This window comes from Phocoena sinus, chromosome 15 (genome assembly GCF_008692025.1).
Source record: "Phocoena sinus isolate mPhoSin1 chromosome 15, mPhoSin1.pri, whole genome shotgun sequence".
NCBI lineage: Eukaryota > Metazoa > Chordata > Mammalia > Artiodactyla > Phocoenidae > Phocoena > Phocoena sinus.
The window spans coordinates 49769040-49796584 of record NC_045777.1 but is presented as its reverse complement, the minus strand read 5'-3'; the positions used below and the strand labels follow the sequence as shown (position 1 = coordinate 49796584).

At 51.3% G+C, this 27545-nt stretch overlaps 1 protein-coding gene and 1 pseudogene across 3 annotated transcripts in view; one reads left to right on the top strand and one right to left on the bottom strand.

The window, feature by feature from the left end:
- The window catches only part of AXIN1 (axin 1), a 57557-nt gene that overhangs the window by 19321 nt on the left and 10691 nt on the right, over positions 1-27545 (top strand). For all 3 annotated transcript variants that reach the window (XM_032604849.1, XM_032604848.1, XM_032604851.1), the window contains exons 3-5: positions 17208-17348; positions 20667-20763; positions 25419-25556. In XM_032604849.1, coding sequence (XP_032460740.1) covers positions 17208-17348; positions 20667-20763; positions 25419-25556 — 376 coding nt within the window. The remainder of the gene's footprint in view (positions 1-17207; positions 17349-20666; positions 20764-25418; positions 25557-27545) is intronic.
- On the bottom strand, positions 3210-4405 carry LOC116739933 (annotated as a pseudogene).

Sequence of the window (27545 nt, the reverse complement as noted above, 5' to 3'; positions counted from 1 at the left end):
GATTGATTTTTGGCTGCGTTGGGTCTCTGTTGCTGTGCGTGGGCTTTCTCTAGTTGTGGCGAGTGGGGGCTACATTTCGTTGCAGTGCGTGGGCTTCTTACTGCTGTGGCTTCTCTTGTTGCGGAACATGGGCTCTAGGCACGCGGGCTTCAGTAGTTGTGGCTCATGAGCTCTAGAGTGCAGGCTCAGTATTTGTGGCGCACGGGATTAGTTGCTCCGCGGCATGTGGGATCTTCCTGGACCAGGGATCGAACCCGTGTCCCCTGCGTTGGCAGGCGGATTCTTAACCACTGTGCCACCAGGGAAGTCCCCAGATGATCTACTCTTAATTGGCATATTTAGTTGATTTATATTTAATATATAATAATTACCAATATATTTGGACTTAAAGCTATCTTTAAGTATTTATGTTTTATTTGTTCCCCCTCATTCTCCTTTCTTTTGGATTAATTAAATATTTTTTTGTTATTCATATGCCCCCCTCTGTTAGCTTGTTCTACATTTATGTACTACTATTTTTTTAAATTTTTAATTTATTTTTATTTTTGGGTGCGTTGGGTCTTCCTTGCTGTGCGTGGGCTTTCTCTGGTTGCGGCAAGCAGAGGCTACTCTTCATTGCGGTGCGTGGGCTTCTCGTTGCGGTACCTTCACTTGTTGCAGGGCACGGCTCTAGGTGCGCAGGCTTCAGTAGTTGTGGCTCGCGGGCTCAGTAGTTGTGGCTTGCGGGCTCTAGAGCGCAGGCTCAGTAGTTGTGGTGTACAGGCTTAGTTACTCTGCGGCATGTGGTATCTTTCCAGACCAGGGCTCCAACCCGTGTCCCCTGCATTGGCAGGCGGATTCTTAACCACAGTGCCACCAGGGAAGCCCTGTACTACTACTTTTTAAGTGGTCCCTCTAGAGATTACAGCATGCATCCCTGACCTATTTGAGTGTTAAGTTGGTTCTTTTGTCACTTACCGGAAAATGTAAAGACTAAAGGTTAAACTAAAACAAGTTATGTACTCTCCCATTGCTTTTTATGCAGTTGTTGTTTATTCTTTTTGTATGTGTGTGTATGTATGTATGTATCTATTTATTTGGCTGCGTCAGGTCTTGGTTGCAGCATGCGGGATCTTTGTTGAGGTGTGCAGGATCTTTCATTGCGGCGTGCGGGCTCAGTAGTTGTGGTGCGGGCTTAGTTGCCCACGGCATGTAGGTTCTTAGTCTTAACAGCTGCATCGTCCAAGATAATTTGTCGTTTTTTGGTGCCACCGTTAAAGATTTTCTTCTGTGTCTTTGGTAAAACTACTGAAGTTTTACTATCATGTCTGTTTATCTGGCTTGGGGTTTGAAGTACTTTTTGAATCTCTGGCTTGATGATTTTCGTGAATTTTGGGAAGTTCTCAGTTATTAGCTCTTCAAATATTGCTTCTGCTGTATTCTCTCTTTCTCCTCTCCTTCTGGGATTCCAGTTACTCATGTGTCAGACCTTTCTTCTTTTTAAGTCTTTTCAGTAGTTTCTGTCCTTATCATGCTTCAGTATGCATATTTTCCAGACCTATGTACCATTCACTAATTTCTCTTCAGTTGTGTGTAGTCTACTGTTACATCTGTCTGTGGAGTTCTTAACTTCATTTGTTATATTTTTCAGTTTTAGTGTTCATTTGATTCTTTTTTTTTAAATATTCAGTCCCCTGCTCAAACTCTCCAGCTTGTCTTTTAACTTACTGAACACATTAATCACATATATTTTAATGTCCTATAATTTTAAAATTGGGGTGTTTTGTGGTTCTGTTTCTGTTGTCTGTTTTTCTCTTGTTCTTGAGTCAGTTGGTCCCGTCTCCTAGTATGCTGGGCAGTTTTTATTGAACACCAGACATTGTATATGAAAAATTCAGAGATCGTTTGAAGTTCCTGATCGTAATTTTCTCCAGTTAGGGCTTACTTTTGCTCCTGACTGGCCTTTAGTGTGGGGACCTGTCACTTTACTCCAGCCAGGAACCAATCTGATTTGAACACAGGACTTCAGTCTTTGGGCAGGCTGGTCTATTTCAGGTTCATCCCTTCTCCTAGCATACAGCCCATTGGGGTGCCGACTGAAGGCCTGAGGTCTTCACCAGGTCCCACATCTTTGGTGCACTTGGAACACCCACTTAAGAATTCTGGAAGTTTTCACATTCTCAGCTTGGAAGTCATTGCTTGAGAACCTCAAGGAGAAAAGTGGGACCGTATGTTTGACTTGCCTGTCTGTTTTCCTTTTTTTTCTCATACTTTGGCCCCTTAAGAGATCTCATTTCCTTGGTAGCTATCTTGTGCCTTAAAACAGATGAAAACATTTGTTTGTTTTTTTTTTATAAAAAAGTATCAAATTTATTTCACTATCTAGTTTCATTTTTAAGTTAAAACTTTTAGACAATTTTTTTTGTAATTTAAAATTCATTATCGGAGGTGAGGAAAATGTTAATAAGCTATTAATTACTGACAACAAATAAAATTATTAACCATGCATTTATAAAAGACATGTTAAAGAGTAAAAAGTTCCAGTTACACTACTTAACTGAAGGAAATATCCTTCAGCCCTTTATTTCTAATTATAACACGTTCTCATTTTGACATAGTTTACACCTTTTTCACCCAATTAATACTATGCTAAACAAAATTTTTCCAACTGTTAAGCCTTTCTTTACTTAACTGTTACTCTTTAAAAGTTCCTTAAAAGAAATTTGGAATTTTAATTTTCACCATGAATCTGTTTGATCAAAAAAGTAAAGGACAGGGCTTCCCTGGTGGCGCAGTGGTTGAGAGTCTGCCTGCCAGTGCAGGGGACACGGGTTCGAGCCCTGGTCTGGGAGGATCCCACATGCCGCGGAGCGACTAGGCCCGTGAGCCACAATTACTGAGCCTGCACATCTGGAGCCTGTGCTCCGCAACAGGAGAGGCCGTGATAGTGAGAGGCCCGTGCACCGTGATGAGGAGTGGCCCGCACTTGCCGCAACTAGAGAAAGCCCTCGCACAGAAACGAGGACCCAACACAGCCATAAATAAATAAAATTAAAAAAAAAAAAAAAAAAAAATACATTTATAAAAAGTAAAGGACAGGGCTTCCCTGGTGGCGCAGTGGTTGAGAGTCCGCCTGCCGATGCAGGCGACGTGGGTTCGTGCCCCTGTCTGGGAAGATCCCACATGCCGTGGAGCAGCTGGGCCCGTGAGCCATGCCCACTGAGCCTGCGCGTCCGGAGCCTGTGCTCCACAACGGGAGAGGCCACAACAGTGAGAGGCCCACGTACAGCAAAAAAAAAAGTAAAGGACATCACTACCACATGAATTAAAAGAATGGAATAGAAAACAAAAGTGTTATTATATAATCAGCAAATTATTTGATAAGACATTTTAAGTACTTCACATTTCTACTTAGCACAAGTGAGAATTAACTGGTTCCACGGTACTACAGGCTTGGCAGTTTTACTCCAAGCTTTAAATCATAGTGTTACTCAAGTCATCACTAAGAAAATGGCAGTGTTCATAAGTACAAAAATTGTTATATCTAGTAAGTGGTATTCTACATAGTCAAGATACTAAGAGAATTCTTTATAAAATTAGATTTTAAAAAATGCAGAATGTCTGGTAATTACCAGTATCTCAAAAGCTAAAATGAGAAAAATACAGAAAATAGAAGTACTCGTTGAATAACATTATTTTGCTTTGAGGAAGCCAGAAATGATTCTATTCCAAGAAATAAGTAGTAATGATAAAAGATGTGATTAATACACGGTATCTCTTTTAAGCCAAAGCACACTTTTCACCTCAGGACAATTCTGATTTTTATATTCTTAATCTCCTTTGTCCAGAACAGGACCCCATTTTAAGCCATTATTTGAATAGAGTCCATAATCTAAAGCCATTTTTCTCCACAGGATGTTTTCGTTTTAGTACATATGCTGCAAAAAGGCAAATGACTAAGTCAGTTATAAAGAATTTGTAGCATAATAAATGCCAATTTACAGTAACTGTCAACAGACTTCTACACCGAACCCTGAAAGTTGCTGCAGTACAGGTGAGAACTAACATGATTCTTCCATATGCTCAGATTTAGTTTACTAAATAATACTGTCATAGATCTGAAAAGAAACGTTAATGGGTCCTTCCAAAGCTGCATAATTTTCCAGACAATTTTCCTCTGGTTGCAGAGCCTGTGCATTCTTTCAATCCTCTTTTAGTCCTTTAGCTTTTGCAGTATTTTCTTGACGTTTTTTCTTCTTTTGCTCCTTTTCCCTGGCCTCAATCATCTTGGCCCATTTCTAAGACAGTACAGCACTTGCTAGAAACAATGGAGCTAGGACCAAAATAACTGTTGTAAGGAAGCCATATGGGTCCTTTGCAGCCCCATTCCACAACATACTCAGCCCCAAGCCTTTATATCAAACATCTTTGTAGAGGCCTTATGCTTGAGTAGTGATCTCTAATTTTGTCCTGGGATTATTAGCCAATCACAATTTCAGATGACCCTTGGTTAGTTGTCTTCTTTAGCTCTACCATACACTTCTGAGAGAATGCTTAAATTCTATATACTTGGGCCGTTGGTGCGGTGGCCGCCTCCGCTGGGCATGGGGGCAAAACCGCGGCAGTGGCTGCCACCAGCCTCCCCTACATCGCGCCCGGGACGGTGGGCTCGGACCCCCACTCCCAACTCTCTGTTTTTCTAATTGTCCTTGCAGGTGGTGAGGTGTGCAGCAAGCAAGTCCACCTTGCACACCAAAATCCAAGGCTCACTTTATTTTATATATCAGCTGTTTACTTAGAGCTTGATTTAGATGAATGCTTATATTAGGTAGTTCTGTTGTGTGGCTTTAAAAGTCAGAAAAATCTGTGAAGAGACGAGTCCTGATAGGCATCCCTGTTTCTCTGGACCTGCCTTAAGCTGCCTCTGGCAGAGACGCTGTCCTGCCTTGCGAAAATCAGTGAAAATCAGAGTAAATGCTCCATGGGTTATACAACTCAAACGTTCTTCAAGATCCAGACACCCACCCCATTCACCCTCTCAATACTGTCTAAAGGTAAATAATCTGAATAATTGTGTGTCCTTCCAAAGCGCCTTTATAAACATATAGAAATTAATATGAACATATTCTTAAATTTTAAATGCTTAATACATTTTAAAGTAGGAATTTTCTTTTGAGAAATGGATGTGACCTAAAAAATTAGGTCCATCACACAGAATGTGGTATGCATTGAGTATAAACTCTAGACCTATTGCATATGTATTCGGTTTTCAGGTGTAAAATGAATTTACTAATCACTGTAAACAAATATAGAGTTTTCTTCCGTTTGGATTTTTATTGCTTTTATCCATCTGAGTGTTGTTGCCCTGTTCCCCATGTGACAAAGGTGGCTGGGTGGATTAGTGGCCAAGTTCACTGTTGGGGAAGAGTGTGAACGTAACGAACTGGCCTGAGTGAGAAACAGACTCGGGGCTCTGGTGGATAGAGTGTTACCCAGCACAAACGCCAGACGAGTTCAGCCCCGCATGCCGTGTGTGCACAGGACACGTGCACCTGCCATAGCATGAGGTACTGTGCTCAGCAATCGCTCTGCAGCAGGCCCACGTTTGAGCCCACGTCGCCAGCACTGTTGCTGGGGGTGGAAAGCAGGCCCGCAGGTGTACCTGTGCTGGAGCCCTCCTGCCCCCACTGGGGGTTCCCGTCCTCTGCTGGTCTTGGGTTCCCAGCCATGTGGCTGTGCTCCACCCTCAAGGCAGCCTCCGAGGGCCACAGGCGTGGAAACTGTAGTGTTGAAGGGGCCTGATGAGGCCTGGCACTGTGCCCTGAGGTGGCAGCCTGAGCCCGGGTTAGGCCAGTGACAGAGAATGCTTTTGGACATCGTAGCATTGAAGGAATGTGAGACTTGCCCCTTGGTTCTTTGAAATTCGGTTCGCTTTGGAATGTAAAGTTTTGTGGTGCCACCTGCAGTTGTGCTGGAGATAATATAAAGATAAACATTTCCATGGTGAACAAAGACTGGCAAATAAGAGCAGCCCAGGCCTTTTGTTTTCCACTCTGTGTACATATGGAAACAGTGGATGTATCTTACCTAGTTGGGCTTTCTCATAAGGTGGTCAGGGTAAGTTCATTTGGATACAGTGAACATCCTTTAAAAAGAAAATCCTTTTGAAACATTGTGAAAGAGAGCTTCATAAGCAGAGAAATCAAATAACTCTGATAAAAGCAAAGTACCTGAAGAATCTGTGTTTCTCCCTCAGGTTTTCACTTCCTGGACAGACTTCTGTGTGCTGCGTCAAGGAAAGCAGACACGGGTACCCTGTTAGCTGATAGAAGGGTTGAGGATTATGCGGTGATGTTACAAGGTGAAAAGGGTGACCCGAGGCTTGGAGTTTCTGATTTCTGAATTCAAGGGAACAAATCATACTGTTAAATGAACAGAATTTTGACTTTGACTACTAGATTCATAAGTGGATGTTTTTTTAATTTTTAATAAGCCATGTTTTGAAAGTCACCGATTTGGTCTTGTAGCTTCAGCCCCAAGAACTTGTCTCCTTAGCAGAGTTCTGTGGGATCTCGGGGTTGCAGCCCTCAGCCTCCCGCCTCGCTTCAGGTTATTGACTGATGACTGATTCAGACCTGTGTTAAAGAGGTGATGGGTCTGCCATGGGATCTGCTGCTTTGAAATCAGCAAGGACCCATGTCTAGAGTCTCTGGCTCAGTTTGAAAGACCTCAGGGGGCAGGCATAGATAGCACCCCTGTAAATTACTCTGAATTGCCTGGATTTGTTGGGAGTTGCCACTTCTAAATGTTTATTGTGACTGTGAGCGTGATTGGCACTTCTTTGGAACTGGTAAGTTCCTTGGAGCTTGTTTTTGAGTGGTCAGAGCTGGAGGGAGGGGCTGAAGTCTCCAGGGGAGGGTAGTGCCAGATGCAGGCTGACCCCCATCATTGAAACAAGAATGATTTATTAGAAATCATGGTGGCAGATTCTGTGAAACTTTTTTGTTTTTTTTGCAGTACGCAGGCCTCTCACTGTTGTGTCCTCTCCCGTTGCAGAGCATAGGCTCCGGACGCGCAGGCTCAGCGGCCATGGCTCACAGGCCCAGCCGCTCCGCAGCATGTGGGATCTTCCCAGACTGGGCCAGTGAGAGGCCCGTGTACTGCAAAAAAAAAAAAAACAACAACACTACCACATAAACTTCCTCTTCATCAAATCCATGTAACCTAAAAATCTGATATGAAACATTTGTGTAAGTCCAGGTCCTAAAGAGATTTCTGCTGACATTTGAGAAACCGGTTGTGAGCAGAGAAAAGCTGATTTAAATTTTCATTGTTTACACTAAGCAGAGAGGAACAGGGTTTCTGGTTTGGTTGTCACCATGTTTGAGCTCTTGTTGGCAAGTTCCAGATATGACTTCTGTATAGCGCTTTATAATTTTCAAAGTGGTCTTCATATATATTGTTCCATAGATACCAACAACTCTGCAGCAATAAACATCCAGGGACATGTTATTATCAAAGTTATATAAGAAATATATTTGGTGCAGGAAAATTGAAAAATACAGATAAGTGAAAAATGATCTGATACCCCACTGCTCACAGGTAGCACTGTTCTATGTGGATCCCTGCGGAGTCTTCTCAACACATGTGTAATCTTCCCTGGGAAGATGGGCTCCATAATCCACCTCACCCACATTGTGAATTTTCAACAGTTATTATAAAGAGTTACTGGTTTGCGTAGCATAGCTACATAAAAGATTTGTGGCAAAGAGGAAATAATAACAGGTGGAGCCCCCCGCCCCGGCTTTCTTCTCTGTGAATCTTTCAAGTCAGGAGTGCTTGGCCTCCGTTGAGTATGATGTTCTTCTGACTTCAGAACCTTGAATATGCTTTCTTAAGCATCGTACAGGAAGTTAGGTGGAATTGTGGGATTTGACTGTGACCTGCAGCCTTTACCACACAGCCTTGTCCTGTTCCTTGTGTGGGGCACCGTGCAGGACAGCGTGGGGACCCGTCTGAGTTGAGGGCCTTCTGCATAGTCTGGCCCTCGGCATCGCCTTGTTTGTGCTGTTCTGTAGGATGCTTGGACTCCTTTCAAAGAGGCGACCCTTGTAGGTCCACTTTGCAGGGGAGGAGCCTGCCCAAGGTTAGTAGCTGGTAAGCGGTGGTGAGGGCAGATTGGGCCCTGGCGGTCCAGTGGTTAAGACATGGGCTGTCACTGCCAAGGCCCAGGTTCAATCCCTGGTCCAGGAACTAAGATCCCGTGAGCCACGTGACGCGGGAAAAGAAGTTGGACTTACAAGTGAAATGAGGAAGTGTCCTTGCCATCTGTGCCTTTGTCTTGGTCGTTTTTCTGTGGTTTCGAGGGCGCTATAATGTGAGAAGATGAGCTTTGGGGTCAAGTGGCCTTGTTCAGGAGCTGCCTTGTCTGCCTTCCCTCTGACGGGTGGGGACGGACGCGGGGCGAGCCCCGCATGTCTGTTGGGGTCTGGGTGGGAGCTCCTGTTGGGGTCTGGGTGGGAGCTCCTCCCTCAGTGCTGGGCTCCCAGAGGGTGGGGGGGAGAGAGCTCTGGTCTGGGTGCCCTCCCCCCACGTGATTCTATAGACCGCACTCCCTGCCGCTGGAGCTGGTGCAGTGAAGGGTGGGCGCTGGCCTTGGCCCGACGTGGAGCCGTGTAGCCCCAGAGGAGAGCGGTTGCCGGGCGGTGGAGGGTGCACTGCAGCACCCCAGTCCTCAGGCAGCACTCAGCATGAGAGGGCCGACGTGCATGGGCTGCAGGATCCATGTGGCAGCAGGAGAAGCAGATGAGAGGGGGCGTGTGCTCCTGTGTGAGATTCTAGAGAACACAGTGATGGGTGGGGGTGGGGCTGGACAGGGGATCGGAAGGGGCACAAGGAAACTGGGGGCGGTGGACGCACTCATCCTCTTGGTCACTGTGGCGGCCGCACAGGGTGGACGCGTGTCAGAAGCCCTCACACTGCGCTCTGTAATTGTGTGCAAGACATCATTTGCCTTCTCTCAGGGACCCAGGGTTTTAGGAGCACAGGCAACGCAGCGTCCGTGTTCCTGCAGGCCGGCCGAGCAGACCAGATGGCAGCTCCCCTCATCCTCTGAAATGGGGATGATAAACCCCCCTGTTCACCGGGGTGTACCTTTAACCTTTCTTATGTTTGAATATACAAGTGAATTACGTATTCTGAAAGTTAAATCCTCGCGTTTGCTTAGAGAGAGAGAAGCTCTGTCAGAAGCAGCGTGGGGAAGGTCAGCCATGTTCTCTTACACTCATTCAGCATCGTTATGGTTCCGGCCCATGAATTCCATAACTATACTATTTTCTGTGGGTTTAAAAACAGAGAACAGGAACCAGAGCCCACTTCTCCTGATGCTTTTCCAGGGCAGCAGGACTCTGCCCTCCTGCTCATAGGACGAGGCCGCCCGCTCCCATTTAGCAATGTGCGTGGGCCTGTGGGGCTCGTTCTGGGTCTGCTCTCCTCGGTTTACAGGTGTGGAAGCCAGGCGTGGTCACAGAACCAGCCAAAGGTGGAGTGGGGCCGGTTCCTGCTGACGACGGGCAGGTGGGTCCGGCAGGCGGGGCGAGCTCACCAGGGCCAAGCCCGAGCCGCAGCTCTCCTCACACCACGTCTGTGAGTGATGGGGTGAGTGTGGGCCAGACCTTGAGACAAGAGGTTTCTGGATTTTCTTGCACCTTGAAGAGTTGATGGAGACCCCAGAGAAGGAAGCAACACTGCCCCCTCTGCTCCCCTAAACAGAGGAAGGCGGGATTCCTATTTCCAGAGTCAGGGTCTTCTGACCAGCCCTTCAGTTGGAAACAACTGCAGAGTCTGGATGAATTACGTAGCACTATTGGAGGCACTGCAGTGTAGGAATTAAGATACGTGGCAGCTGTGGCCTGTGGGCTGGGGAGAGGCAGGTGGAAGGCTTAGACCTGCCCGGGAGGAAGGGCCAAGGTACGAATGGGCTTCGGCCTCTGCTCACTGAGGACCAGTGCTGCGGTTCCCGTGGTAACCGATGCGTGCACGGTGGATGGTCTCTTCAGGGAAGAGAGTGGCATGGGCAGGGCGGGGACTCTGGGCAGCGTGGCAGTCCCCTCCCTCCATCACACTTCTGCCCTTCTAGGCCCCCTGGCCTCAGACCCTGAAGTGGCCAGGCCTGGAAGGTTTCCATGGCCCGGAGGGTTTTGAGCTCCCAAGTGCTACGGGGCTGCACGTGCGGAGATGGAGCGGGGTGAGCATGGCGAGGGGTGCAGGGCCGAGGAAGCAGCGCACGTTTGCCTTAAAGTCCAGGTGGCTGCACCACCAACTGCCTCCCCGTGGGCAGGAGGAAAGCACATTTTCCTTAATGCCGAGGACCACGAGTGAGTGCACAGATAGATATGCTGTTTCAGCAGGTGGTATGCCGGTCACATTTGGGATGGTTTATTTCGTCCAGAAGGTGTGACCTTTAATCAGTTAAAGGTCTTGATGGAGGAAGTGCTCTCAGGAGTGGACTTGCTGTCCCTTTGGGGTAGTGATTCTGGCCACATGGCAAGCCTCCCACCCAACAGCTCCCACTGCAGGCCTCTGTGAACAGTGTGCAGTGGTACGTCCCCAACACCTCTTTGTGAGCAGGGACCCCCACAGTGCCCAGGCCAGCCCCCCCGCACGCAGATGCGGGCCTGGGACATGGTGAGGCTTGAGCTCAGTGAGGAGTAGGTGTTGGGTGAAGATGGGTATGACTTTTGGGGGTTGGGCCCTGCCAGTTCCAGCACGTGTGGCACTGAGCAGAAGGATTGTGGGTTGAGACATGAGGCTGCCACGGTTGGAAACGACTCCAGCATCCAGAGTCAGGAAGTGGGTGGCAGGATGCTGGGTACGGGGGCCAGGAGGGCTCCCAGGGCTGTGCTAAGGCCCACTATTGAGTGGGCCTCATGTCTGACCGGTCGGGGAAGCCACGTAGGCTCCGTCTTTCCTCTGGTCTCTGTTTATTTTCTTTGTCTGAAATGACCTTAATCATTGTTCACATCCCTGCCCCGTCCCACACTGTTTCGTTGGCTGTGTTCCCAGTGGCACCTGGCACGGAGACAAGTGCCTTTCCTGCTTAACCTCAGGTTGTAGCTGGGCCATGTCCCCACGTCGGCAAGTGAATGCATCGCGTGCCAGGCGCCATTCCGAAGCTGCCACCTGCCGGAGGAGAGATGGGCACCACACACCACAGTTAGCAACTCTGTGTGGGCCAAGACCCAGTGACTATCAAGAACCAGTGTCCCACAGGCAGATTTGGGATTTTAGGGGCCAGTAGAATCACAAGTAAAATTCTAGGAGGTACTTGAGGCAACTGCACTTGTATGTGGCCAAATTACAATGTTAAGAAAAGCAAACTGCACCTTATTGGCCCCTCAGAGACCTCCCCACCTTGCTTAGGAAAGAGTCAGGGAGTGGAGTATCTGGTCTCCGGTGTTTCCTCCAGACCAATGTGAAGACGAGCGGCACAGGGACTGTCTCGCCGTGGCAACCAGAAGCCTTGCTTCTCAAATTGAGCGTGTGAAGCTGCTGCAGGACAGGAACCTGAGTGTGTTTCTGGAATGCTCAGTGGACTTGGTAAGCCACTTACGGCATTACTTTTATGCCAGAACAAGCAGGAGCATAACGTGAAGCATAATGCAGTATGTGCCTGAATTTCTGAGTAAAAAATCACAAGACTTCTGCTGAAGGATGCTGACCAAGGTGAAGAAGTGATTCCATGAGGCCTCACCCTCTGGGCTCTGCGGGGCTGTGTGGTGTAAGCACTCAGGCTGGGCTGCAGGTGGTGGGACCAGCAGAGAGGTCTAATCGACATTCTTCCCGGGAGTGGTGCAAGTTAGGAATCCTCTTTCATCCAGAGGATTTCCAGGGGGTAGGAGGTCTCCCATAAATGGAGGAATCACACTTCTAGTATTGGACAACCACACAGTTCAGGGCAAACTGCTGAGAATAGCTAGAAACGCTGGGAACTGGTTTTCTTTTTAATCATATTGAAGCCTTTGGAGAGCTAACCAAGCAGGAAGGAATGGCAGACCCATAGGAGAAGGGAGCCCAGGGAGACAGTCTGGAAAGTGTGGCTGGTCCTTGGGCTCCAGGGGGCTGGGGCCTGTGTGGGAGGAAGGTGCCCCACACGTGGGTCGGGATCCCCCCCGCCCCACCCTCTGAGAGCCTGCAGCCCAGCCCGGACTCTCTCAGTTCCTGACTTTGGATTAAGGTGGCTGGATTCCTAGTGCACCAGTCACAGGCCAGGGTAAAATGCATATGCTCTAGGGAAGAAAGCATCATCCCAGGCGGCCAGTTTAGAAAGATTTTCACACAGTGTCTGGCTTTCCATCCAGAATAACCAGGTACTGAATGAAAAATAATCAGGCACTCAAGAATACAAGACAATGTGATAAAAAATGCGGAGGAGGAAGCCTTGGGGATCCAGGTAAGGAGGTTTACGGATACCTCCTTGGTGGAAATCTGTCAGGGCTGGGGCTGGGAGTGGGGGAGTGTTCTCAGACAGACTCTGGGCTCTGGGAAGAGCAGAGCTGGAAGGAATGGATTATAATCCACTGGATAAAATAAAAATCCGCTCGGGTACATAGGACGCCAACTGATAAATACAGATCAAGTGATGGGTGTGAACAGGATTTGTATATAATCTCAAAGTATCTCCGCCACAAATTACCTCTTAATTACAAAGGAAAAGTAATAAATTTAGAGTGGAAACACTTGGCAGGCACTGGGTTTGCCACCAATATTGGGACCAACTGGCATGGTGTTTTTCTTTTCTGATAAATTTATTTTATTTATTTTTATTTTTAGCTGCGTTGGGTCTTCATTGCTGTGTACGGGCTTTCTCTAGTTGCAGCGAGCAGGGGCTACTCTTTGTTGCAGTGCGCGGGCTTTTCATTGTGGTGGCTTCTCGTTGCAGAGCACGAGCTCTAGGCGCACAGTCTTCAGTAGTTGTGGCACAAGGGCTTAGTTGCTCCGCGACATGTGGGATCTTCCTGGACCAGGAATCAAACCTGTGTCCCCTGCATTGGCAGGCAGATTCTTAACCACTGCACCACCAGGGAAGTCCCATGGTTTTCCTTGAGGTGATACAATATCACTTCTGTGACGTTCTGCCAGAAATGTTAGATGCAGATCTCACATGAGACATTCTGTGGAACGACTGGCCCAGGCTCTTGAGAATGTCACTTCGGGAAGGAGGTGGACTAGGAGCTGGGTTGAAGGCGGCTGAAGACACGACAGTCAGTGTGTGGCTGTGGCCTGCATCTTGGAACATAGGAATAGCTCTAGAGGCCACTCCTGGGACAGTGGACGGGGTCCGAGCTCGACCTCCATGTCAGGGTTGCGCTGCCTGCTGTTTTTGGTCTGTGGCGTGTCTGTCTGCTGTGCATCCCAAGTGTGGGTTGATGTGGCACTCTGGCCTCAGGCGCTGGGCCTGGAGGAGAGCCTGCCTGGGGCGGGTGTGGCAGGGGGGGCAGCAACAGGGTGGGTGGGTGGGGCCAGCACCACCTCACCTTCCCAGGAGCTGCGGGAGGTGGAGAGGTCGATGATGAGGAGTGACATTTCAAAGTGCCTGGGTGTACAGACGTCTCTTAAGACCCTGCTTTCAATTCCTTTGGCTATATGCAAAGAAGGGAAATTGCTGAATCATATGGTGACTCTTTTCATTTTTAGGAGCTGCCACACTGTGTTCCACAGAGACTGTACCATTTCACATTCCCACCAAAAGCTTACAAAGTTCCCTAGAAACAGAAAATGATTACCAACCAGAATTCCAACCCAGTAAAAATACCCTTCAGGAATAAAGGGGAAATTAAGACAGTTTCAGACCAACAAACACCAAGTTGTCAGCCGCAGCCCCTTTACTAAAGGACGTACTTAAGGGTGTTCTTCAGGCAGAAAGAAAATGCTCTCAGGTGGAAACACCCAATGCAGGAGGGAAAGGGCAAGTATGTGGGTAACTCTAGGTGACTGCTGGTGGGATAAAATAATACTGATGATGTCTTGTGGGATTTAAGACATTACACTGAATTAAAATCCAGGATAACAACAGCACATAAGTGTGTGTGGAGGTGAGTGGAGTTAATTATTTTTGGGGGGCATGCCAGGATCTTAGTCCCCTGACCAGGGATCAAACCCGTGCCACCTGCAGTGGAAGCTCGGAGTCTTAACCATTGGACTGTCCCTAGTGGAGTTAATTCTGACCATGTGTTGCCTGGGAACAGGTAAAATGCAGTTAATTGGACCTTGATGCATCAAGGGTGCCTATTATAATCTCTAAAGGAACCACTGAAAGAATAGTAAAAGGCTTACTTTGTTAGAGGGAGGAGATGGAAAATAAAAAATATTCCAAAAGAAGGCAAGAAAGAACAAAAGAAGATAGAACAGCTGTGACAAACAGAAAGCAAACAATGAGACGGTGGATCCACTCTCTGTAACCACATTGAATGCAACAGGACCAAAGGAAGCAATTAAAAGGAAAAATGGTCAAACTGGAACTTGAAAAGGCTAGCTGCTTACAAAGGACACACAAAAGTAAAAGGATCTAGGAGGGTTGAGTGTGAAAGGATGGAAAGCAAAATCCTGCCAGCAGCAACCCCAGAGAGCAGGCGACAGGGAGGCCGGACGGTCCCCGGCGGGCTTTTATTCTGAGGACTGGAAACTACAGAGAGCTTGGAGGTTTCCCTGGATGCCGTATCTGGGTTCTGATTCCTGGCCGTCTTGTGGGGAGCAGCCCAGCGTCCCCCGAGTGACATTTCCCAGAACTTCCTCTGTCGCGCGGCAGCCTGCAGCGCCTCTGTCCTGAGAGCCAGCCTTCCTGTCCACGGTCAGCACCTCGCTGGTCTCCCTCCTTTCTGTTCTCTCTCAACAGCCCTTTGCTTCCCTTTGTTCTGGACTGGGAGCTGTGTACATAGTGGGGCTTGCTCTGTACTGGAGGCCGTGGAAAGGATCCATGTTTTTCCTGCTTATCGCCTCAAAGCTGGTTTTTCTATACGCGTGAAAGACGTGCCCGGGACCTGTCAGGAGGGAGCAGACGGCCCTGGTGCGTTGGCGTCGCAGGCTTGGTCCTGCCCTCATGGGTGTGCAGGGTGCTGGCCACGACGTGACGGGGACACTGAAGAGCAGCTTAGCGCTCCCTGTGATCTGAGTTCCAGTACAGTGACTGTTAATGGTGACAGCACTGGCGGTTTTGTTTTTAAAGAACCAGAGGAATAGCAGTGTCCCTGAGAAAGAGCGTGACGTTGCAGACGTCTGCTCCGTGTCAGCGTAAACGTAGGACCAGGTGCATGCGGGTCCTCGTCTGTGAACGTGTCCCCATCCCTTCCCATAAGCCTCTGTGACGCTGATGCTGCCCTCATTTGGCCAGAACATGTTAGTGGGCTCCAGGGATGCCCTCAGGCTGCCGTGGGTGGGTCAGAAGGACCATGGTGCGTGGTGACTGACCCTCTGCAGTGTCCCCCTGTGGTGTGGGGATGATGAGCACCTGATCCTGAGCTGGCGGGAGAGTTGTGTGCCACATCACCATCCACTACTGTGGCCTCAGTGGCAGAACAGGTGGGGTGCCATGGCTGCACTGTTTGTGCTTGTGGCCCCTGGGGAGGTGGGCCGCTCCTCTCCAGCTGCGCTGCCCGGCCTGGCCCACGTGTGCTGCATGACAGGTGTCCAAGATGGAAAGGTGCCTTTTCCTGAGTGTGTGCACAGCACAAACCAGGGCTTCCAGAAGTTCTGTTCTTCTGGTGGTGGGCGTCCACACGGGGCTCCGTCAATTTAGAAGTGTTGCGGTCCCTTCTCCTCCCGCATCGAGGACACAAGTCCAAGGGACGAGGTGACTCCTACCATGTCCCTGGAGTCAGTGCAGCTGCTGTTCACGAGCGCCCTGACCAGAGCGAGGCTGGAGCCAAGGGCGTTTGCACGGGCTCGATGGGCCTCCAGCACGTCGTAGCCCTCGGCAGCCCGCGGGGACTGACCAGCGTTGCTTCCAGGGAGGCTCTGGGAAGAGGAGGCAGTGTGGGGAGCAGCAGCGAAGGGCCGGTAGGGCCATCGTGGGATGAGCAGAGCAGAGTAGACTCCAGAAATCGATGCATGTGTTCGGGGAGTTAGGTGTGAAAGTATTCAGAACAAGGTGGATTGTGCAGTACTTAATGCTAACGGCTGCCTCTCCATTTTGATACAAGGGAGTAGGTAGGTTTTACACATACATATTTCAGGTAGAGATCTAAATTTTAAAAAAACAACGATTGAAGCATTTGAGGAAAAACAGAAGAATATATTTGTAATCTTTGAATGAGGAAAGCTGGCCTATGTAAGATACAGAAAAATCTATAAAGGGAAAGATTGGTAAATCTGATTTCACAGAAATAAAAAACTTTTGTAATATCAAGATCAACATAAACAATGTTAAAAAGTGACATTTAGGGAGAAAATATTTTTCCCGTATATAACCAGAGGTTAATAGTAAGAATATTTAAAGGCATCTGTAAATCACTAAGAAACTCATAAACAGTCTAATAGAAAATGGACAGAGGTATGAACAGGTAAAGAGGAGGGAATTTAAGTGACACCCAAACCTCCAGCCTGACCACCAACCAGGGAAATGCAGACTAAACCCAGGTGTCAGTTTCTGGCTATTCACGTGACAAGTGGTGTTGGGTCCCACCCAGGGAGTGCTGGACTGCTCCTGGGAAGAAGTGGCCGGTGGGGCATCGAGACAGCCACTGTTAAACCCACAGGTCCCTTCACCCACCATCCCCCTCATCCGTCCTGTGGCAGTTCTCAGTGCACTGGAGTCCTGGCCCACTCCGTGATCCTCTTGAGGGGGCCGTGGCACTGGTGCTACGGCTGTGCCCACGGGGTCGGGTGGCTTTGCGGCTGATTAGCGAGTCTGCGGGCAGCGCTCTGTAGGAGCAGGGAGAGCAGAGCAGCCGTGCCCCGTTTCCAGTTATGTGCATAAAAATGCCAACCCAAATAACGCTCCGTGTGTTCACTTACACGTCTGCCTCATGTGGAGGGAAGATGTGGCAGATGCCCATCTCCCTGGGAAGGACAGGGGAGTGGGAGGCAGGGTGGAGACGCCAGCCCTTTCTGCTCCGTCTTCTGAATTGTTTGCATCCACAGTTGACATATTGGGATATCAGATGATTATGAAAATGTGGATAAATGCACGAGGACATTGTCCGGCAGCTGCTAACGTGCCTCTTTGTTGGCAGGTATGGATCCTGGCGGGAGCCTGTCAACCCCTACTACGTCAACTCTGGCTATGCCCTCGCCCCAGCCACCAGCGCCAACGACAGTGAGCAGCAGAGCCTGTCCAGCGATGCTGACAGCCTGTCCCTCACCGACAGCAGCGTGTAAGTGCCCCTGCCTGGGAGAGCAGCCCTTAAGGGGCAGCCAGGGCCGTCTCCCCAGAAGCTGTTTTGGGGCCCTCCCCAGTGGGGTGTCAGTGCATCCGCATTGCAAGGAGTGTCGCTAGAAATCCGCAAGCAAACTGGAGCCAAGGTTTGTTGTAGTTGCTTCCCTCCAGGCCAAGGCTGCTGGAACCTTTGGAAGAGGGAAAGCCTCAGAGCTGCCTGGGCTGGCGCCCCAGGTTCTGGGTCTCTCTGGTGTTCACGTCGGAGGCGCGGCCAAGGCGGGCCGTCCCCGAGGGCGTCTCCGGTCCATCCTGCTCTGCGCTCACGCTCCTTTAATCTGGAAGCTGTCTCACCTGCTCAGCAGTGCTTGTCGTCCCCTCAGTGTGGTTCTGTTCTGCCTGACAGCTCAGGGGTGGCCACCAGGGGCCACAGGAGCCACATTGAGCCTCTGTGTCACTTGATGGTGACAGCTTCCTTCATCGTCCTCTCCAGGGAAAACCCTCCCTTGGGGGGAAGTGCTTGTTTCTGATACCTTCCTCTTTGGTTCAGCAGGTGACTTTGGGGACCCAGGCGTGCGTCAGAAGTTTGATTGTGTCAGACCATGGCCATGTCACATCAGGGTGTTGCCTATCTGCCTGCTTGGGTCACGTGGGGCCCTGAATCCACCACCCATGAGTGTCAGGCTCGCCCAGCTTTCGGTCGTACGCCGTTTGCCATCTGACTGCCACCGAGGGGAAGGTTCTGGCTGGGCCCAGGCCCAGGGCAGGAGGCATCCTTTGGCTGTGAAGCCAGCAGGTGTGGGCCCGTGGCCGCATCCGCAGGTGTCCTGTCCCCACGAGAGCATGTGGGGTTGTGGCCCTGGCTGCTCTCAGCGGGTCATGGGGACTCTGCCCCCGCCCTGGCTAGGGTCTAGAGGTCAGATAGGTCTAAATAAAGAGGAAAAGGCTGCCGAGCTCGTCTTTGTAGGTGAGCAGGCCTTTCCACGTTGAGGTCTTGCTCTGTGGGCCGTCTTCTCGGTATACGCTTTGTACTGCCTGTGTCTTTGCGCTGCTTTCCACGCTGCATCCCGCTGGACGGGATGGGGCAGGCTGCTGGATGGGATGGGGGGTCAGGCCGCTGACGGGACGGGTCCCTGAGCAGGTTCCTGCAGCCCCGTGCTGTGTGCACCTGGTGACCTTTCTCTTCCCCTTTGGTGACCACATGGTGGAGGCATCATCCCGTCAGGTTGAGCCTCTGTGGGGCATTTCTCATTCATCGTTACCTTCTCCTTTGTCTTGAATCTTTAATACAAAATGTCGACATGTTTTTAACAACTTAGTTGAAATTACTGGGGTTTCAAACACTACCTTCCGTGAATATGAAGTATCACATAAAAGGGTTCCAACGAACTGCAGCCCTTCAGACCCCCAGGAGCAGCTGACAGCACAAGATCTGTTTTCCTCTTCCCCAAAACTCAGTTGCTGCAATGACAATTAGTCTCTTAATTCTCTCCAAGAAAAGGACATGTGTTTGCTAAAGGGAAGATCTAAAAATTTTTTAATATTTTTTTCCCTGATGTTCTATTCATCTTGGTTTACACTGAGACTCAGAAATGTAGGCATAGTCGAGAATTAGGAATGTAAAATTGTGGCAGATATTTGAATGTATATGAGGCAAAAAATAGGATCGTGTGTTTCATCTAAATTATTTCTGATGGCAACTCAGGGTCGCCTCCACCTGGTGAAGTGCTTCGTAGTCCATTGACTTCAGGCATAGATTCTGAGGATGGTGCCTGATCCTCAGAAGCGTATGGATTTTAGGTGCCCTGTCAGAGTACATGAGAAACAGACAAGTTGGTGGCTTGGGACACCTGAACAAGCCCTGGGATATGTGAGGGCGTTCAGATGTACTTGACGCTCTTCGCTGATGCCTGTCCCCTGGAGCAGCCTGGCCCTGCTGGACTGCTGAGCCATCTGCACTGTGGCACTGCCTGGGACCCTGACAGCCAGGGACACCTGGGTACACCACAGCCTCTCTCTGCCCTGCTCTGAACCTAAGTGCACCCTTTCCACCCAGCCTGGGGTGCAGCCCTGCCCGCCCACAAAGCCACAGAGCTGTTGATGTGTGTCTGCCCGGGATGGGACCAGGACACACCGAGTGCTGTGTGCTTGGTGCCTTTGCTAGGCGCTCTAGCAGTCGATGCAGTGAGATCAGAATTGTCATGGCTGCATGTTCACATCCTGGTGTCCAGTGAAAACAGCACTGCTCTGGCAGCACTTGCCCTGTGGGCAGTGCTTGAGCAGGATGCAAGGGGTTAGGATCACTGGCACAGACATTCACTGCACCTGCCGGACAACTGGGAGGCTAGAGTCTTTCAGTAGCAGACAATTGGGAGGGCCATCTCTTCGAGCTGTCGGAGGTGGCAGCATGCCGCAGAGTCCTTCAGAGACAGAAGCGGGGACCAGAGAAGGCTCCTGTTGGCCACTGTGCTCCCCGGAGTAGCTTTCAAATGGCAGGAGAGAGCTGCCGAGTTCTTAAGGGACGGTACATGTGCAGTGAGCCATGTGTTGGATCTGCTACTTCTCTTGAATAAGTGCTTCGTTATTTTAAAGACAGTATGTAATTTAAAAATTTTTTAATTTATTTATTGGGTTGCTCCAGGTGTTAGTTGCAACAGGTGGGCTCCTTAATTGCAGCTCCAGGACTCCTTAGTTGCGGCACACGGTCTCCTTAGTTGTGGCATGTGAACTGTTAGTTGCAGCATGCATGTGGGATCTAGTTCCCTGACCAGGGATCAAACCCAGACCCCCTGCATTGGGAGTGTGGAGTCTTATCCACTGCACCACCAGGGAAGTCCCAACAGTATGTAATTTAATTTTTATTTTTATCATAATCTTCAAAAGGGTTTATAACTAAAATTTATGTCAAGGAAGCTAATTTGAGCATTTGACAGAGAGATTACACTGCATTACCAATTTACCTTGGAAGAAAGCAGAATATAGGAACCTTGGAAATCTCTTTCAACGATATCTAGATTGTCTTGGCCATTTTGCAGCCCTCCAATGTTTCCAGTCCATTTAGAGCACCCCTTCCAGGTAGGCACACCATATCCTGCCTGGGCAGTAAAGCAGGGGTCAGCACACATTTTCCATAAAGGATCACGAATAGTCTCTGTCCCATGTTCCTCCTCTGCTTTAAAAATGTTAAAGTCATTCTTAGCCCATAACACCTCAGAAAAATAGGCTGTGCTGGCCCTGCTCTAGATAAAGCCAGCTCAGCTGAACTTGGTTGAGCCATTCTATTTGTGCTTACTCTGGACTGTCTCTTTCTCCTGGACAGGGATGGAGTCCCACCTTACAGGATCCGCAAGCAGCACCGCCGGGAGATGCAGGAGAGCGTCCAGGTCAACGGGCGCGTGCCTCTACCTCACATTCCTGTAAGTTTGTCTGCACAGCCCTCGCCCTCCCCGTCTCCGAGTTTGGGGCTCACCTGCCCTCCTGGACCCGTGCCCACCCGGACCCGTGCCCACCCGTTCTCTCCACTCTGACCAGGCTGCTGTGGCACTGGCCTGACTTCCGAGGAGCTCAGCTCAGGTCCAGGCACGGCACACGGTCACACACATTCTCGCCCTGTGGCTGGAGGGGGCAGGGCCTGCACAGTCGGTACAGATGAGCAGGGACTGCCCTCCTCACAGCCTTTCCCATCGTGTTAAGTGAGGTGCTTCTCCTGGAGGTGGGAGAACCGCTCGGAGCCTGTCGCTGGCTCGATGCCCAGGCCTGGCCAGACTGGCGGCCGGCGGCTCTGTGGGACAGCGTGGCAGTGCCCCCGTCCTGAGCACCCATGAGCACTGCTTTGTTCGGGATGAAACAAGGCATCGGCCGCCTGTGGCTGAACTGTGGGGCATCCTGACTTCAAAGCTGCCTCAACTTCACCTCTTAGATAAAAATAACAAGGTGATAGTGGTTCTCCTGATCGTGGGCACTGGGGACCCTCAGAGAGCCCAGTGCAGGGTGGGGCTGGGCAGAGAGTTCCTTTGCTGATGACGGGAGGGATTAGCTGTTCTCGTTTGGACGCGTTGACTTGGAGCGGGAAAGACCTTGCAGGGAAGATGTGGTCTTGTCGCGTTGGTGCATCCACAGTGACTCGTGTCTTCCTGGCGGTTTCTGTGCAGGGAGAGCAGATGCATCTCAGGATTGTTGCACACACCTACCCTCCATCAGGATTCCTTGGTTAGAGTCTTTTCACTTTTCTGTAGATGCTTTAATTTCCAAATAAGAAAAGTGATATGGTTGAGAAGAGGGCATTTTGTCACCTCCCAGCTACCCCTTGGCACAGATGCGCCTGAACCAGGCACCGATGGTGTCTGCTTAGGGACAAGTGAAAGACGCTGTGAGGGCTGTGTGTGCACGTGTGTGTGTACATGTACGCGTGTGCGCATACGTGTGCCTGCCTGTGGGCAGCCTCCTGGGGAGCGCTGAGCTGGCTCATGTCTGGAGCAGCCTGGGCCTGAGCCGAGGCCGTGGCCACACGTGTCCTCTCTGCTCTGTGGACCAGGCTGGGCAGGGGCACAGAAGAGGTGCCCAGCATCTTGTGTCCTGGAAAAAATAGGGGTGTGAGGGGACATGGAAAGGGTCACAGTCGTGCCGTGGAGTGGGGTCCGTGCGTGGATGCTGACGTGACGGGGGGGTCGAGCCCATTGATGAGCAGGGTGTCAGCATCGTCCCCAGTGTCCCCTCACAGACCACATACTCCCGGGGGAGAAAGCTGCTTTGTGAAAGGACCTGCCTGGGCTCCTACGTCCGCGACAGGATGCCAGAGCTACCCCTGCGAGGACGTAGCCTGAGCCGAGGGCCGTCCTGCACGAGAACTGCCCTTTAACTCTCATAGGTCACGGGGTCATGAAAATCCCATGTGGACCCAGCTGAGGCCACCGCACCCTCCAGGGTGAGCCCAGGGAGGCGGGTCGGGGCTGGAGGTGCTCGTGTGGGAGAGTTCCTGCGTGTAGGAAGCACGCCGTCTGCTGTCAGATCCAGAAAAAACGTTCTTCATGTTGTTCTTGCAACTTGTCTGCAAGTTTGAGATTTTTTCCAAAATAAAATTTTTTTAATTTGAAAAATTAAGCAAAGTGTTAGACAAAACCTACAGAAAGAGCCGGAGTAGCACGGGGGCGGGTTGTCTGCGTGCAGCACTGAGAGGGGCGGAGAGGACAGGGTGGCCCAGAGCCCACGTGCCGCCCGAGCAGCTTCCAGAATCAGAACAGCGGTGCCCTTGGGTCCCGGAAGGCCCGTGGCGGGCAGTCCTGCATCCTGAGGGTCTGTGTTTCCTGGCCCTGCACCTTGAGCCCAGATTCAAGAGAACGGCCGTGCCAGGTAAATGGGGTGAGAGGAGAAACACCGTGAGTGGCCTGCAGTCGGGGGAGTCCTCCCTGGGGTGCGGCTGTCTGCACGCGGGGAGCGCAGTCCCTGCCAGGGCGAGGGCTGGTCGGGGGCTGGTCAGCAGCTGTGTTCAGCCTGGCCATGTGCTCGGGGCAGAAGGTGCAGCCGAGTTTTGTTCAGTGATGTGGTTTGAGGTTCAAGGTGAAGAGACTTCAGCCTCATCCACCACGACTCACGTGGACGCCTTCCCTGCCAACGGGAAGAGAATGCTGCTTCGCGCCTCTGTTCGCCAGCGACATGTCTTCTGTGGCTGGTGCCCCGGGAGCCCGTGCACATTGTTTGATTGTTGGACCGGATGCTGGGTGGTGGGCGGAGGTGGGTCCAGGGAGCTGGGACTCCTGTTGCCGTTGTATGTCTTTTTTGGGAGTTGCCATTTCTCGGGGGGTCTACTGTGTTCAGTGCTCCTCGCTGCAAGATGCACGGGGGTTTGGGGAGGCCAGTAGAGGGGACGCATGTGGGTGACTGTCGTGGGAGAGAGGTGCCAGCGTGTGGGGGAGCCTGTGGCCCTCCACATGTGAAGTGTCTGGTCCTGAGATCCTTAAGGCTGAGAGAGGAGCCTCTTCTTTCTTTGTTGGCCTTTTAGATTCCTCAGAAGTTTCACATTTTTATTTACTTGAAATATTTTCCTTTGTGGATTTTTAAAAATTTCTTCAAAGCTGGAGAGGTTACCGTTCTTCCATGAATCTGATAATCATTGTAACTTCTGATAATCATTGTAGCTTTCCTATTTTTGGAGTCACAGCTGCACAGCTTGGAGGCTGTTTTCCAGAATGGACTCGCTGGATCTCATCAAGAACTTTTTCCTTCTGCTCTTGTGTGGTCAGAACCGTGCGCTCTCACCATCTGGATGTCGTGCTGGTGTCACAGCACTCTTGGCTCAGTGCTCCCTGCCCCGGCTCTCCTGCCTCTGACCTCTGACCAGCCAGCTTGGTGGGGCCGGGCTGCCCTCAGCTCCCCATGGTCTGTCCCAACGCCCGCTCTTGAGGACTCCTTCCAGGGCCCAGCCTTTTGGCCGTCCCACCACCCAGTCGTCTGGGGCTCATCATCCACACCCACCTTCTCTCAGGACCTTCTAGAAGTGCTGGGCACCCTGACTGCCCTTCTTGGGCATGGGCTCCTTGGCTCCAGGACAAACCTCTGACTGGTGTTGGGCACTGCCTGGCCCTTGGCACCAGCTTCTCTGCCTCTGAAGCATTGGCCTGTGTCCAGGCCTCTTCGAGCCTGTCGTGGTCAGCGTCAGCCTCAGTGGCTTGTTTCTGAGCCCTTGATGTCACATTCTTCCCTAATTTTACATGTTTCTGAGGAACCAGGAACTGTTCTCACTCCTGTCTTGTAGATGAGGAATGGGTGTGCAAATCCAGAGCCCCCTGGTAGGAGGGCTGTGTGGGCACCAGCTCCGCCCAGGCTCCCACCCCTGTCCCGCGGCTTCCCGCCTCGCCTGCTTCTGTCTGGAGGCCAGGGTTCTACATAGCCACTATCCACCCAGAGGTCAGAGAGGGCCCCTGTACGCCACCCTGTCCCCAGGCCCTTCCAGGCCCTCCCTCCCTTGGGTCTCCCCTCTCCCTCACCAGCCTCCTCATGCAGCACTCCTGCCGCTCCCATCCCTCCCATCCCTCCCTCACTTAGACCTCAGTGGCTTAGATTTTTAAAACATGTTTTGCTATAGAGTACGTTTATTGGGACAACTGGTGAAATTGGAATAAGATCTGTGATTAGATAAGAATATTGTATCAGGATTTTTTTTTTTTTATAATTGTCCTGTAGCTGGGTACAAGATTGTCCTTGGTTTTTGTTAAATACATTCTAAAGTGTATGGGAGTTAGCAGGCGTCACATGATCAGAGTGTTCTCTGCTGGCTCAGGAAAGTGTGTGCCTGTCTGTGTCTAGGGGAGAAAGTTACAGCAAGTGTGGTAGGTGGCAGTGGGCTGGGGTCCAGGTGAGGGTGCACAGGAGTTCTTCGTACTCTTCTTGCAATTGTTTTGGATTTGAAATTATTTCACATTAAAGCTAGCTACTCCCCACCCCCACAAAAGAAAAAGCTATCCAGTGTATTGTTGTAAACTGCATCGCGGAGTTATGTTCTCTGAAAGGAAGAGCCGTCTGTCATCCCACCTCTCCCTTGACTCTTTCCTGTACCCAGTATTTTGTGTCCCTCATCCCAACATCAGAGTCCAGAGCCTGGTCCACACACACCTGAGTGCCAGGCACTGCTGCCCCCTTGTGTGCAGGCCGGGCGCTGCAGGGAGCGGCCAGCCCTTCTGGCCCATGGGCTCGTCCTGTCCTCAGTGGTTTTCACAGCTGCAGCTCTCCTGCCACGCCTCTGCCACAGCCCCAGCTGCCCTGGGTCCCAGCCTGGGCAGTCACGAGAAGCGCTTCTCTGGGACGGGCCAGAAGCTCTCGGGGTAGGCGCCCCTGGGCTGAGGGCGCCGGGGTGGCCTTTGTCCTGGGGACGCAGCTCCCGGCCTGCTCAGTGTCTGCATCCAGGGTCATGTGAGGTGGGAAGCAGTGGTGTCTGCTCGTTCTCACTGCTGGGTCAGCTCTGGGTTGGATAAAATGCAGGCCCCATGTTCTCTCCTCACCTGTGGCGTGGCAGGCCACCTGGGCGCGGAGCAGCTCCACACTGCACGTACGGCTCACCAGCAGCGTCTCCTTGCAGCGCACGTACCGAATGCCAAAGGAAGTCCGTGTGGAGCCCCAGAAGTTTGCCGCAGAGCTCATCCACCGCCTGGAGGCTGTGCAGCGGACGCGGGAGGCCGAGGAGAAGCTGGAGGAGCGGCTGAAGCGTGTCCGGATGGTGAGTGGGTCCCATGGCGGGGCGCCACGCCGGGTCACTGAGGTGTGTGACCACACTCGGTAGAGTTTAGGGGGCCTTCAGGCCCTGAGCTGCTCCCACCAGGGCCCCCTAGCACCTCCCCACCCCACTGGATCATGCTCCACCCCGACTTGGGGGCTTATGGACAGCTCTCCCATGACACCTGCTCGCGGACCCAGGCCTGGCCTGCATCCTGGTCAGTGCCCTCCCTGCCACCCGGAGCTGAGATGCCCTCACATGGGCAGGAGGGGCAGGAGGCTCCCACTTGTCACTTCCGAGTGCAGAGTGGCTTTTAGGTCTGGACACAGGCTCTGTTTTGTCTTGTTTTCTGACCTGCAGCCTTGTTTGATGGAACTTTGGAGGCTAAGAAGTTTCATAATATTTGTAATTTATTTGCTTTAATACCTTTCTGCCCATAACTGCCAGAGATACCTTGCTTTTGTTGCCCTGGGCGTGTCATTCTACTAGATTCGTTTCCACACATTCAGGGCCTCCGTGCAGAGGTGCTGGTGACAGGTGTGCCCCTCACACGCCCTCCCTGTGCCCAGTCCCCCCTGGACTCTGTGGGCCTCAGTTCTGTGTCCCACGGGCATTTGCTTTTTCTCTTAGAGCAGAAATCTGTTCTCTTCTCGATATTTTGCCCAATACCTGAAACTCAAAAATGTGACGTTTCCTAAAGGAGTTGTTTCTCCACCCGATCTTCCTATTTAATATACAGGACCTGAGCCCTCGCTGGACCCCATCAGAACCCTTGGGAGGGCCCTGATGTTTCAGTTCCGCGTTCCCCGGGTGGGCCGTGTGTACAACAGTCTGGAGGCACTGCCATCAGGGTGGACATGGGGCCTGGCACGTGGTCACACCTGGAGGTCCCCTCTCCTGCCGCCTGCACCCGGCTCCAGAGCTCCCAGTGATGCCCAGCCCTGAAACAGGGGGCCTGGCTCCCCCATCTTCCCCTGTGGGGAGATAGCAGGCAGGTTTCCCGTAGCGTGTCAGAACCTGGGACCCCTCACAGCACCAGAAGGCAGCCCTGAGAGTGAGACACTGGTGGGCAGGGCTGTGCTGCGAGGAGCCTCAGGGAGCCTGCTTGGCCCTCGCTCTCCTCTTCCGCCCGCATGGCAACGGCACGGCCCTCACAGCAGAGAAGGTGTGGCCTGAGGGCTTCCCCTGAGCTGACCAGCTGTCCTCGCGCAGCCCCCGAGGTCACCCGACAGGCACCCACCCTGCCGGCTCCCGTGACTTGGTCTCACTGCTTGGGAGGGAGTGGCCGGCAGGGCTGGGGTCGGGGGTTGCGCTGCCTGAGCTGCTCTCATTCAGGCCGTGAGGCCTGTGGAGGAGCTGAAGGGACAGTTAGGGGCATGGTTTCCGCCTCCTGCGACCCCGCTCTGAAAAAACGAACACGGGGAAGGGGAAGGGGAAGCTGTGACAAAGTGAGAGAATGGCATGGACATATATACACTACCAAACATAAAATAGATAGCTAGTGGGAAGCAGCTGCATAGCACAGGGAGATCAGCTTGGTGCTTTATGACCACCTAGAGGGGTGGGATAGGGAGGGTGGGAGGGAGGGAGACACAAGAGGGAAGAGATACGGGAACATATGTATATGTATAACTGATTCACTTTGTTATAAAGCAGAAACTAACACACCATTGTAAAGCAGTTATACTCCAATAAAGATGTTAAAAAACAACAACCACAAAAAACACAGATCAGAGTTCCCGTGGAGTGCAGGTGCTTCAGCAGGAGCTTGGCCCCGGGTCACGCGTGTGACGAGGCCGTGTCTTCCTCGGCGAGCAGCATTTCCACAGCACTACCTCTCTGTGAGGCAGCCCCGAGCACGTCGCTGTTAACAGCTCTTAAAACCAACGCGCTTAGGACGTAACGTGTGTAACATTCCATGAAAGAAGTTTAAGAAAGCGAGAATCCACCACCTTTTCATTGCGGACTTGAGCTTTCGTAATCGTTCTGTTA